The sequence below is a fragment of the Ooceraea biroi genome, chromosome 9 (genome assembly GCF_003672135.1).
Source record: "Ooceraea biroi isolate clonal line C1 chromosome 9, Obir_v5.4, whole genome shotgun sequence".
Lineage (NCBI taxonomy): Eukaryota > Metazoa > Arthropoda > Insecta > Hymenoptera > Formicidae > Ooceraea > Ooceraea biroi.
This window is the reverse complement of record NC_039514.1, coordinates 6194046-6208392: the sequence shown is the minus strand read 5'-3', so window position 1 is coordinate 6208392 and position 14347 is coordinate 6194046. Positions and strand designations below refer to the sequence as shown.

At 47.1% G+C, this 14347-nt stretch overlaps 2 protein-coding genes across 4 annotated transcripts in view; both read right to left on the bottom strand.

Moving 5' to 3' along the window:
- The window catches only part of LOC105279610 (headcase protein), a 142534-nt gene that overhangs the window by 53558 nt on the left and 74629 nt on the right, over nt 1-14347 (bottom strand). The window lies entirely within an intron of this gene.
- The window catches only part of LOC109610982 (facilitated trehalose transporter Tret1-2 homolog), a 37351-nt gene continuing 23920 nt past the window's right edge, over nt 917-14347 (bottom strand). The window contains exons 2-5 of the mRNA XM_026972745.1: nt 13646-13902; nt 13095-13346; nt 12827-12998; nt 917-12686 (exon numbers count right to left, since the gene is read on the bottom strand). Of these exons, the coding sequence (XP_026828546.1) occupies nt 12403-12686; nt 12827-12998; nt 13095-13346; nt 13646-13902 (965 nt within the window). The 3' untranslated portion in view covers nt 917-12402. The remainder of the gene's footprint in view (nt 12687-12826; nt 12999-13094; nt 13347-13645; nt 13903-14347) is intronic.

Genomic DNA, 14347 nt, shown 5'->3' with positions numbered 1-14347 from the left:
GTAACCGATATCTCGAGTCGAGATTGCATCGCGCCTCAAAAACCCACCGGAGCCTCGCATCGACGACGGAATAATTACGCTTTATGCAAGGGGGACCAAAGAGTACGTGTGCGTGTACGTTGGCGGGGAACGCTCGCGAGGAGGAACACGATGCAGTAACGACCCAGACGAGCCGCATCCTTGTGCCACATAAAAGCGATTCGTACGAGCATCGTTGCACGGCTCACGGCCGGATTTCTGACGCGCGATGCACGAAGGTCCATGAAGATTACGCCGAAGATCGCACCGAAGATTGATCTCGGAGGAGATCTCAACGGAGAAGATAAAGAGGACGCGTCGAAGGAAGTTTCTTTCGACTGTTTCGTCGAATTTGCGTGTTACATCATCGCAAAGTGCAATTTAACTGACTTTCCGTTCACGCCAAATGGATTATTAAAAGATTTATCTTAATATGGTCATGTAATCGTTTAATTTCGATCGAAATTTCGATATTAATAATAATAAATAATGAAGATATGAAATCACTTACAAATGCACTTTGTTCGTTATATTTTCTATTATTGTCACGTCGTTATCATTAAAGATTAAAGAAACCGATTAACAAGCAGGTGGAAAATGCCTATCTATATACCTATCGCTTTCCACGAGACATTCCTACGCGAAACACTAAATTTATCGAGACATGTCAGCGAAACGCGAAATGCACTGGTGTTGAGAGACGTCTCGAAGATTTCTCTTCGCAAACGGCGAAACTTCGTTTGGATGAGTCTGTGCGTCAGGTACTTTGTCGGTTTTGTCTCTTCCGCGATTATTCTGTCTGACATTTGAACGCGCGACACGCTTTAGCCTCGTGGAATTAAATGTGAGCTTAAGTAGCTCCATCTGTCATCCGCATTGTGTTTATAGCTTCTTCTTCTTGGATTCCGCATGTGCGAATATCTCAGACTCGTGAATTGTGTACGAATTATTCACCATTTCAAGATTACATTGTTTCTTTTTCGAGATATGAACGAAATGAGAGGTTTGACAAATACTGGATCGTTATAATCGTTACGAAATCTTATATGACCTAGTTTTAGTGTTAGACGCTTTTCGAGATATTTCTAAATTTTTCTCGGTCGGTTAGAAACAGATGTTCGATATAAAATATATAATTTCTCTCCGAATACTTCTATGTCAGATTTTAACCTTTTGCCCCAATGACTTCCTTCGGCATTATTTTTTGGACAGATATTTTTACCTCATTTTACCTCATTCTTAATAATAAATCAAAAATTCTGCAAAAACGTGTTTTTCATTGAAACATCTGCGGATTTAGAAAGACGAAAGGAGAAGCAACCGAAAGAAAACCGACTAAAGACTCGGAACAAGCTGAGAGAGAAAGACAGAGACAAGTCGCTGTCTCTCGCACCCATAAAAGCGGAGAGGCATAAATAATGTTCTCCGTTTCTTCGCCGACTGGATGCGGGATTATCTATGCACGTCGAGAGAAAAGCGGGGGCCGACGAGACGTTCCCTCCTTTTCCTGTCGTCTCTCGTTGTGATCAGGCGGTCGTCATTCGAACCGCGAGAGCGGCGATAAATCGATCTCGATGTTGCGAGATACTCGCCAACGCGACTTCACCGGATACGATTCATTTTATTTAATTATTTGGTGCAATTAGGAGGAATAATTTCTACCCAAGTCTGTTGAACGATTCTTCTATTGAGAATTGAACAATCGATTGGATCATTACTCAAAAGAATCGAGACAAATGAGAATGAAACTTCCCGGAAGTTTCAATGGGAAACGTGGTGCAACATTTTCTTTTTTCTTCATAATGATACAAATTAAATAAAAAATATTAATATTATTTTATAATGTACTTGTAATTTTTTTCTGTGCTCAAGTCCCGGTTTGGACTTTCTTCGACAAGAATTGAGGAAGCGCTTGGGCAAATGTCTTACCATCTTTCCACCTCATTTTATAAATACTTGATTTGTACTCTCTTCAAGCCGGACCTCCATCTTTGCCCTCGTTTAGCTGATTCTCCGCAAATTGCGCCCGCTTATTATTTCTCCGTAGTCGAAATTTCAACGAGGCTGAGCTACACCGCGATGCGGGAAGATTTATGACTACGTAAATTAGCCGCAGCGGACTTTTCGCCCCCGCTCGGGGCGAGGAATCGCTCGCATTTCTTCCCTTTGTTCCGCGCTCGCGCGACTCGCAACCACTCGCGGCACACCCTTCCCGGGATAAAATCACCGAAGGAGAGAACACAAAGAAAAAAAAACGAGAGAGAGAAATAAAAGAAGATATCGAGAGGAGAGGCGAGAAGACTGAACACCCCTTCACCCCTTAAAACTGCTCTCGCGCTCGACTTCTCTCCCGCGTCTCGAAAAACGGGGGCAATTTGTCCTTCGACAAATTAATTTCTTAAAATATGCAGCCTGCCTGCTTGCCCGCCCGTTGTTGCAGGCAGCTTTATTGCACGGATGTTTTATGGCCACGCATTTCTTTTTTTTCCCCTTTCCTGTTCCTTGCCCTTCACGCGCGCGGAGTGGAGTCGCCCTCCGCCCGCCATCGGTTGGTTGCCTCCTCCCCCTGCGCACCCCACTTTCCTTTTGTCTCGACATCCGAGCGCGTAATTAAAAACGGTCCAGACATCTGCGCGAATGTTTCATCCGGCGTTTTATCCGCGAGAGGAGACGCGCCTCGTCGCGAGGAACAACGTCGGTCGTCGCCGCTAATTTAGGGAGACGGTTGTCACGCTAATGTCAGGACGCTAAGACTGACATTAGTCCAACATTAGTCCAACATTAGTCAGGGCTAATCGACGGCGAGCATTAATCACGCGCCGCGAGCAGCACGACCGGCTTTGATCACGATCATCCCGCGTCGTCTCGCCGGGAAGCAATGAAATCGCATGCCGCCACCGTAATTCGTCCGGTAATACGCCGGGGATAATGGCGTAATGGTAATAGCGAAATAATTGAGACATGTCGGAGCGAAAAACGGAGAAGAAGACGCGAGGCGCGTTTAACGGCGTGCAATGCGATGCAATTGCTACTGCAGCCGCCTCGCGCGATGCTGCTTCCTGTCTCGCGCCCTTTCTTCCTTTCCTTGTCAAACAAGTTCTGGGTCATTAACTAAATAATCCGGATCGCATCCAGATGGCGACAAATTAAACTAAATAATAATTATTATTATATAACTGATATTATAATTCCTTATAATTATTATAATTTCTGGCGATCGATCGCTGACTGCAATCGTCGATGTCCTGAACTCGAAATCGGAAGCGACTAAAAAGCAGAATCGCAGAGTAAAATCGAAGGAAAATCTCACGCTTGCTTGTATCGACACGGGTTCCCGCGAGCACGAGTTGCGTTGCTCTATAAATAATAAAAAAGCTAAACACCTTTTCGAGTATCATCAAAAACGCACGCTATCCACGTGAACAAAATGCTCGCAAAAACGCAACGACTTGCGCTGTTTTTTCCATTTCTCCCTGTTCTTCTTTTCTTTTCTCTCTCTTTTATTATTGCACGAGGAACAATTGCGCGTCGCATTTTCGTTCGGGTGTTCCTCGAGAGTAACGTGGTAGTCGGACAATTGAATACGAATCGCTTACGCGAGAGGAGCCGCGCAAATTGCGCCGGCTGCACGCGAATACTCCGTTCTCCGGCATCGGTCCAGCCGCTTTGCGCGCTGCGATACGCTTTACTACCTCGGGGAGGCCTCGTCGGATCGCACGGTGACTTCGGACGACGGACAGGACCGGTTTACGTCGCGATCAGAATCAGGCGAGCCGGGCCATCGCCATCTCCGTCATCGTCGTTCCCGTAAAGGGAATCGGAGAGAAAAGAGAGATAGACAGAGAGAGAAGTCGTTTTACCGGATGGCGCGAATCACGGTCCTATCGACAACGGTACAGGCGTCCCGCAGAGGCTGCGCGCGTATCAAGCGAATGCACACGCGCGCGTTATATGCAATTGGGTCGCCGCAAAGAGAGAGAAAGAGAAAAAGAGAAAGAGAGAGATGCACGCACCGTTGCCCGCAACGGCGACGGAAACAAATTCGCGCGTCAAACGAGCCCATCCTGTCGCGTCGTCTATCTGTCAATCGCTTGTTTACAGAGAGGAAGAGAGAGAAAGAGGAAAAGGGGGAAAGGAGAGAGAGCGCGGTAAAACGAAAGTTAATGATACGTTGCAAGATTTTGACGGTCGCAAGATTTTATTTTGAACATTACAAGTACAACTCAATAGCCGCTAATTAATTAATTACGTTAACGGCAATGCAAATTGCATCTCCGAGACATTTTTTTTATTAAATGGGTATAAAAACAACATGAGTCTTGGAAAAGTTTCCGGTCTAATTCTCAAACGAGTCGTTTGATTTTTCAGGCTATTTTTCAGTCCAATTTCCAAACCAGTCAAGGTTGCTGATGATTGTATCGTTCGTACAGAAAGCAAAAACGAGATTATTTATAATTATCGCCTTTAATGGATTCATGTTAATTGCACGCGTCGACATACGATTTCATGAACTGCGAGCGAGTGAAAAACACTCCTTCTGTAGTCCGACTTTGCATTATGCATACCGCATGCGGTTCCATTACGCTGATCGCCTTGATAAATGACGCTGTATGGCCAAAGCGCCCTCGTTCGAATATTAAAATCCATCATCGTGGCCGCAGGACGCGAGGAGGAGAGTACGCGCGCATTTCGCTGTCGTCGCTTGATTAACATTAATCGGCCGGGATGTATTTGTCACCGCTGACATGAATTGCGTTAATCAAATTCAACGAGCCGTTACGCGCCGACCGATCGACCGCGTATTTTTTATAAGAAAGCACGGATTAAATATAAGCGCGACTACATTTGTGCAACAGCATGTCGCGTGTGCGTGACTGTTTATCTTGAATTTTATATTTCAGTAGAGGGTTTATTAATCATTTTCTTTTACTTCTCAGGATTAATTTCCAATGAAAAAAATTGAACCTTTCTTTATAACTTCAAAATAACATTATTTGTTCTAATTATAATTTTTCTTATTTTTTCAATAATTTCTACATTCTACATGACACACGCGCACAGCAGCGCCGAAGAGCATCGTGTAACATCGCGCGACGGTCTGAATATAAATAAATCTTATTTGTTAATGAAACGAGCAGGATGGGCACAGGATGTACTCAAGGAATCATCACAAACGCAGGAAGAATACAAAGAAAAGCAAAAGTCCTCGAAGACAAAGACTCCCATTGATGACGAGGCAACACAATGACGTGCAAGTAGCAGCTCGCGGCTCTCTCGAAGATACAAAGATTCCGAGGATGCAAATTTTAATGACGAGCTCTTGCTCGTCATTCATGCCTTCGCCTCCTCCCTTTCCCTCTCGTCGTCTCTCGGAGGGACCTCGGAGTCTTCATCTTCGGAGTCACAATGGTAGGACGCTGAGTCGAATACAATTCGTGTTATTAATTTTATCGCGACACATCTCGGCAGGCAGCGCGATTGCTTGCTTGCTTGCTTGCAGCACGTGGAGCGGCAAACGCGGCATCGTCATACACGCGCGCGATAAATCGCGAATTACGCGAGTACGAAGGTGCAAATAAATTTTGACTAGCTATCGGCGGTTTTGCGTTCGTTTCTGGCTCGGATTCGGCCTCGTTCCTTCTCTTTCTCTGTCTTTCCGCGGAGAGAGATGATCTCGCGACGCGTCGCGCATCCGAAGAAAGGATAAAGTGGAGACGACCGAAATCTCAGTCGAAAGAAAAAAAGGGGAAGATAAAAAAAGAAAAGAAAAAGGGAAAAGGATGCGATAGCGCGCGCGCCCATTGAATTCGCGCGGAGAGTGGCTTTTTATTCCGTCGCGGATACGCGATAAAGGGATCGCGCGAAGGCGAGGAGGCGAATCGAACAGCGAGCTCCATTGACATCGTCGTCGTCCTCCTCGCGCGATTGTGCGCGCGCGGCGTACAGAGGAGAGCAGATAGCAGCTGCGTGATAACGCGCACGATCGCTCGCTCGCTCGCGCGTGCAACGTTACTATATCGGCGAGTCGCGAGATCGGCCTGGCGTGGGGCTGCGATACGCTTTATTTCTGCGGCCAATTTATTTATAGAGCCTCCACGGCCGATACCGGACGCGATATCGGCGAATCGGCCGGATTGGCCGATCAACGAAAGCGAGGCTTCTGCGTAGACCACGAACAATGCGAGCGAGTGCTCGCGTTACGGATGCCACCAGCGTGCGATCAATGGACATCCCCACGTGAACTGAAGTCGGAGAGACGTGGATAAACAACGGCTTTCGATAAAACTATCGCGTTGGCGGTAGCGAGAGAGGATGATCGGTATTATAGGCGTGTCTCGGTAAACGAGTTTCAATCGCGATCCGTGTTTGTATCATTGTTATAATACACGTTATCATACATTTATGAGTAATTATAGATCGTGCGAGTTGTTTGTATCGTTTGTATTTGCCTCTGTGTCTGCATTACAGCCATAGAATAAATGAGATGCCAATAAAGATAGCTAGCATAAGCAGAGGTGTATAAACGTTTATCTAGGTACACAAACGCTTTCCTTTTCGCCGTGTGCAGGCATACACACTCGCGTATTCGCAAAATTGAGAAGAATCGGCGTGCGGCGCTGCAATCTCGCCGCGATAATAGCTCGGCTGGTCCGACATGACGCCTCGCGTAATCGCCATGTACAATGAGGGCGATTAATTTTAATTTAAGCGCGGCGCGCGACGCGGTCTCTCGCGAGTAGTAATGGCACGACCGGCAAAAAGAAAGAGACAAACAAAAAGAAAAAAAAGAAGAGAGAAATGAAGAGAGAGAGAGAGAGAGAGAGAGAGACATGCAGACTCCGTGGCTCTTTTCGGCCCTCTTTGGGTCGCGCGAGCTGTCGCTGCCGCGAGCGAGCCGGCGCGGCGATACCACGCGGAGAGAGGCCGTTGGCCTCACGGTCGACGGTGCAATGGTGCAGTGTGCAATTCCTCCGACGCGGAGGAAAGGGCGGGAGGGAAGGCGCGAGCGAGCGAGCGAACGAACGAACACACGCATGCGCGAGTGCGGGCTCACGCGAGTTCTGTACAAGAGCGTGTACCGTCCGCCAAGTCATCCGCGTGCGGGGGCACGAGAGCGTACGAGAGAGCCTTGAAGTGCGGATTGGCGTGCGTGTGGGTTGTGGCGCGACGAGAGGGGGAGGAAAGGGGGCTAAAGAGAGAGAGCGAGAGAGAGGAGGACAAGGAGCGAGAGAACGTGCGTGTGCATCCGTCCGTGTCTCCGAAGAGAAGTATTTGCAAAACTGGAGTTTAAGTTATCACGACGCGTGTTTCGTCCGAGCGCGAATGCATCGAGCAGATCGGCGTGGACGGATGCGCGCGAGTTAAGGAATCATCGGCGAATCTATTACCGCGAATTTAATCTGTTACCGCCGCCGACGCCTCCTCGATGACGAAACAAAGACGCTACGCACCACAAGACGATATGAGATGCGAGATTGATGCACGTTGGTGGTGGGTTTTACCTCCCTTATCGTTCTCCTTCATTCACATTCTCGATAATTTTTAGAGTAACTTATTTCGAGAGAGAAAGAACGCAATTATCATCAATTATCACTTAAAATAATACTCTCTTTGAATCATTTTGTAACACATCATCGCGCTCTCTAAAAGAATTTCATCAAGCATCATCTCTTTCCGCGATTTCGACGCTGTGGGGGAGCGAGGTCGGGCAGCTTTAAATTCGTAATTATCTGAAACGCGACGCGAACAGTTTGCAAATCGGTCAAAACGCATTTGCAACGCGTGACGACCGATGAAAGGCGAGATAAACGCGCGCCGTTGCAGCGCAGGCAGATATCGCAACGGTTGAATCCGAAATTAACGAATAACGCCGCATATCCGCCGCCAAATTGGTGGAGCATCAAAGCACAGAGAAGAGAGGGACGAGGATGACGATTACATCGTCGTACGACCCATTTTCGGATTGGCCGAATGTCAACGTTGCGTTCTCGTCAACTGTATTCGGCGTAAAGAGAGACAGAAAATTCATCGGACGCTTTCGAGAGCAATGCACTTCTTGATGCAAAAAGAGCTGAGTTTCGTTCATGAAACGGGAATCAAAGCAACTAGCAGATGAGATAGAGACAGAAACAAAGATGGAAAAAGAGAGAGAGAAAGATTCTTCATCGCGGCGAGATGATGCTGAATATTGGACGGATTCGACGAGAAGACGCGGCGACGCCGCGACGCGGAACCGGCGCCCTGGGGGCACGGAGTATGATCGTCGTCCTCGTCATCGTCGTCACTCTCCTCCTTCTCCCGTTTCTGTCCTCCCGGCGAGCGAAATGTATGTGAGAAACACACAGCCGATGTTCCGGCTGCTGCCAATTTCCTCCGGGTCGGCCGGGGCCACCACGCGCGGATGCAAGCGCGTTCACTCGCCCCGACGTGCTTTCTATTTATTTATTTCCCGTCTGCGACAACCTCTCCGGGAAGTGCCGCGGGGGCTTCGAGTACCGGGGCCAGATGGGAACCGCGTATATACTCGATATATCGCTTATTGCTTGTTAGAGACCCGCTCGGCGACGCTTAGCCGCTTGCTTTCTTCTTCTGCTTCTCCTGCGTGGCGCACACACATATACACATACGCACCAGGCAAGAAAACGGCAAGCACCGCTGCTCTTCCCGAGACAGTTCGCCGAGGACGGTTTTTCTTGTTCCTCAGCGAGGCTTCTCCCGCTGCGAGCCAACATAATCGCTTGTATCGAAACGAAACTCTCTGCCACGCGGGACAGCACTTAGGCAGGCTTTGTCCGGGAAATAAATTTCGTCCACGTGAGTTCTTCCTGCCCGAGTCCGATTCCGAAGCGACCGCGTGATGCGTGCGAGCGTTTTAAAATTTGCGATAAATTATTCGTTCGTGAACGGTTTGGGAATTGGGAGATGACAGGGAAGATGACACTGTATTTCGCATGCGCCTTTCAGAGGGCAATTTGATGAAATTTTCTGCCGCAGATTTTACGCCGCAAATTGCACGCTTGTCTCAAATTTGAGGCTTCCACGGTGGAGACGATTACAATCGGAGTCTGCCTCGGGTTACCGCGAATCCAAGACGCGAAAGACGAATGGAAGCAGAAACGAATGGACGCAGTCCTGAACCGGTAGTCAAATCCAATTATAACACTCGTCCTCCATTTATCCATGTTTTCCTCATTCATCTTCGTCTTTGCTCGGCCAACTCTTTCTCCGTTTTCATTCAAATCCGCTCGCAATTTCGAAACTCGTCGCTTCTCGACGCGGGCATCCAGAAATCGATATCAAATCACGCAACAGCGCCAATAAAGACGCAATTATATCAGATCTATCTCGGCTGGCAGTTAAATGAAATTCTTACAAATAATTTCCAATACGTTTGTCTTTCTGTGAATCTGTCAGCTGAGAACAACGCGCGACATTTTCCGGCGCAGTATCGGTGCGGAACGGAAGTCGATACCAGATCGATATACGCAATGCCCAGCGTGCGGCTGGTTTTGGGTGACAGACGTATCACATCGTACCGGATACGACAAGTGGAGGAACGCGCTCTCGAAAATTGTCATCGCCTGGAAACCTGTTTACGACGAGCCGACGTATCGACTTACGTGTACGGCATTAAATTACGCGTTACGCCACACATTCACGTAACCTGCCGGCGAATTAAAACCGACCGACTACTCGGCCCTCGCTATTGTTGCTCGGCGAATTAAACGCGTCGCGCGGGATCGCAAACAGGGTGGTCGTTCCACAAAATCTTGTTGGACCCGACGCACACTGACGAGATGACGTGACGATGATACACGCGATAACCGAAAGATCGATCAAGGAAGAAGCGCGGCGAATCCGACGTCACGCCTCTCGATCGTGCCAACAAAAATTGCCCGCGATTTTTCGCCGGACTCGTTCCGTTTCTGCCGGTTTCGTCGGTCGGCGATCGTGAAGAAGAAGTTCGGCTTCTTCCCACGAGAGAGGACCCGCCTCGCGTGAAAAACTCGTCTGCTGCTGCCTGCTTGGCCTGTTTCGTGTGCCTGCGACCAGTCCCTTATCTCCTCGTTGTCTTGTTTCCGCACACGTTTTCGATATTATATTGACAAAATTAAGTCTTTTGAATTTCTGACGATATGTCTAATCATAGACGATAATAAGTACTTGGTTGATATATTTCTTTCTGCTGACTGCAATAAAGTATAATAAAATTTTATGCAAAAGTCGAAGCGAACTTTTTAACCCAATTGACCCACTTGATAGTGTTCGCATTTGCAGGGAATATGTAAAAGAATGTTTTATCGAGTACATTGCAAGTATCTTAAGATGATTTTATCAAGAATTGTCTCATTTGCAAAAGTGCATCACGATTTATTCATCCGTACGAATCTTGTTGCATATCTTGTTACATTTCGTGTCGTTTATTAAGGAGATATCGATCTTCAAGTTTAATCTTTCAAAATTAACTGTAGCATTTATTACCGAGATATAAAATTGAACGCTGTTCGTTAATGGAACCAACACGCAGCAAGCATGTATAAATTATTCCTTAATCGAGAACATCGCAAGTGCCTTGAGATTATTCTGAATCATTCATAACAAGAACTATCTCGTTTACCGTACCTGCACCGCAAGCGTAGTTATGCTAAATTGACATTCGCGCAAATCCCGATTATGAATAACCATTCCCAGATAAATCAGAGATTACTAGCGAGCTGGAGAACGCGGAAGGAACGCGCACCCTCACACGAGATATTTGAGATACTCTAGATACTCTCATCTGCGTGAGAGCGTATCCGTCTGCCGTCCAAATGGAAAAAATCCGCGAAACGTGCGAATGCATGATAAAAAAAAAGGAAAATAAATGAAAAAAGGAAGAAAAAGGAATCCCGAGTAGGCAGTGAACCCAGACGACTGCCAAGCAGGAATGTAACGCCGGGTTCGCTGCGCCCGATGTTCAAAGAGGTTTTACGGCGGCATTCGTTATTAGAACGGCGACACTCTGTGTGCGTGTGCACGCTCGGCGACGCTTCATAAATATAAATTCGAATGCATAATCGATGAAAGCGAGCGTCTACCGAGTGATGGCAGCTGCATGACAAATCGACGCATCGGAATCGTCGTCTTCATCATCATCATCATCATCATCATCATCATCATCATCATCGTTCTCGTCGTCGACGACAAAATCGAATAAAGGGAAGCTATCGTGCGATGCTTGCACTTTGAGTCGAAAAGCTGCACTGAGAGAATTATTGTTAACAAGTTTTTTTCATACTTTGCGATTACACGAGGTACTGTTTCATTCAGTGAAAATTTCATGAAAATCAACGAGAGACTCGATACTTGATATTTATGCAAAATTTAAAATGATTACGTAAAATCGTCTAGTAATTCCGCCAACACGGCCGCCTCTTTCCGATTCACAGCTTGCTGATATCAGCATCATCATTCATCTCGTTGCGTATCTATTCCGTCCGCGAATATTCGGTTCGGATATAATAATAGAATATAATAATAATAATCTGCAAACAGCGAGATGCACGCAATCGAATTGAGAAATCCTCGTTTTGAAATAATATTAAAATAATATTTTATATATTAATATAAAAATATTATAAAATATTATCACGGCCGAGCGCTCTCTCTCGATCACGCGATCATTGTTAATACCAAATGATTCGGCCAAGGCCATAAGTGTGCAGTGACTGCTTCGCGATGCGTATCGCGGCATGTAGCGCGTTGCATATACATATAATAATATCGCGGTTCAAGTTTAGCCTCCTCCATCCTCCGCGCGCTCGTTCGCCGCTTATCGCGCGTCCCACTTCCCGTCAGGAATTCACTTATCTGCGAATTATTTCAGTAGGCATCACGCCCACGTCCTCGACGGAGAGTTTACTTAAATGGAGACACGCGGCTGACGTTAAAATTGCCGTTACTCGCGCGAGACAATTTCCACAGAAATGACCAAATCACGGATCGATCCCACGATCGACGGAGCGTCTCGCTGATACGTCGATATTTCCCCGATAATTGCTGACATCAGGCGCGAGTCATGCACGTTTAGTCTCGCATTTATTGCCGCATAATCTGAGATTTATTATACGTGGAACGATGCAAGCAAGAAAGACGGCGCTGCTTTATTTTCGCTGAACTTTCACGTTTCCCTTCGAAATCCCTCTCGTTTTCACAATGGATAATTTGCGTGCCGTCAGTAACTCGAAGCTTCTCACGCACGCAAACTGTCGACGTTAATGCATTAAATTGCGTGATCAAATAAACATGATTGACTCGTTGCGTCTCTGCGTTTATTCAAGTTTTATAGAGGAAGCTTTGTTTCCGTTTGCTCCATTGGAAATTATAATACTTGCTACGTTACATTCAATGCGTATTGTTGATCATGTGAGTTCCAAACTCTTGTTGTATTTCCGCGAAGGTCTTGCCTTTGGTCTCGACCATGAAGAAGATAACGAAGAACACGCTCAGGAAGCATATCAGAGCGAAGAAGAAGAGCACCGCGGCGTTACCGAACGCGTCGACGGCGCTTGGAAAGGATATCGTAACCGTGAACGCCAACATCCAATTGAAGAAAGCCGCGCTGGACGATGCTGCACCCTTCAAGCGCGTAGGGAAAATCTCGCCCATGTAGGCCCAGGGAATCGGACCTGGAAATACTCAGTGAGATTCTTACGTTCTCATTAAATATCTCCCTAAATATCTAGCGAGAAAGAAGACACAACGCGCTCGACTAGCGGGAAACGTTCAGGTGAGTTTGGCATCCGTGCTTATCATCGCTATTACTAACCGGCCCCGAAGCAGAAGGCGAGTATGTAGACACAGATGGACGTGAGCGGCAGCCAATGCATCTTATCTGCCTGCTCCGGCATGTAAGTCTTCAGGACGAAGAAGCCCGCCAGGGCTGTCAGGCAGACGCACATAAACGCCTCGGAGAGCACCATGAGCACCTTGCGGCCCAGCTGCGGAGGTAATGCCAGCCGGCCGATAGATAAATTATAGATCGCGAGATCTGTAGAGCACGTCGACGATCACGATAATCGAATAATTAAAGTAACCTTGTCGATCAACAGCGCGGACGCCACGCAGGCTACCACCTGGACGACGCCGAAAATTACCAGCTCGACGAGGGACTCCATGCCGACGCCAGTCGACTCGAGGATCGTCACGCCGTAGAATATCATGGCGTTAATGCCGCTAAACTGCTGGGCGAACATCAGCCCGTAGGCCACCGCCATCGTCTTCAGCACCGGCTTGTTCAGGAAGATCGAGATGTTCAACTTTACCAGCTTGCTCTTCTCCGCCTGCTCCTGTTTTCTCCCGTTTCGTGAAAGTGCAGATTAATATCTCGCGATTACAATTACGAGATTATCGCGCGTCGCTATCTTGTAAATTCTCTTGTAAATGAGCGAGTTATTTTAGAGAAAGAAATTAATGTAAAGTAAAGAGGTACTTGAGAGAGTGGTAATTTTATTCAAACCTATTATCTAATTTTCTAATGCGAATTTTTTTCTTCACGCTATTTTAGACGTTGCTCGTTGTCAAAAAGTTGATTAAAATGTCGCTCGATAGTATTACAAAACCGTGACGATTCGCGAGTCGAACCAACCTTGAAGGCCTCTATCTCCGGCTCGATGTCGAAATCTGGGCCGCGGAAGAATCGCATGGACTTTCGCGCGTCCTCTTCCCTATCTTTATTCAAGTAGAACAGCGGGCTCTCCGGCATGAAGGCCATCGTCACGCCGAACACGATCGGCGCGATGCAGCAGAGGCTGGATATCGCGACTACGTTTCGCGTGAAACCGGTACAGTACGCGTACAGTATGCCGATCACGAGCAGCAACTGGAAGAAGACGCCCGTCATTCCTATTACGAGAAAAGGAGGCTCGCATATAATGAAGCTGCCGGATTTCTTGCCTCGCGTGCGCGTACATTAACGATGCAAGGAGAACGAGCTCGTGTGCGCCGAACACAATGATGAGCGCTAATGTAATCTCATTTCGCGTGCCGTCTCATTTTGTAGCCCAATTATCCGCGCCGCGTAACGCCGTCACGCATTATCATCGAGTCACACATCCGCGCTCGAAACCGTTTTTATCCCACGCAAGCAAACCGCTCTCCTGACTGTTCTCCATTACGGTTCTCAAGTGAATAAAGTCTCTCGAACCGGGCTCTTCTACCGGAATAGATTCAAAACTTATCCGAGAGACGACAGAGATTCGTAAAAACGAGGGTAAATATTTTAATGACTTAATTATATTGCACCTAAAAACCGAAAACTGTAAAAAATGACTAAAAACTTTTGCATACA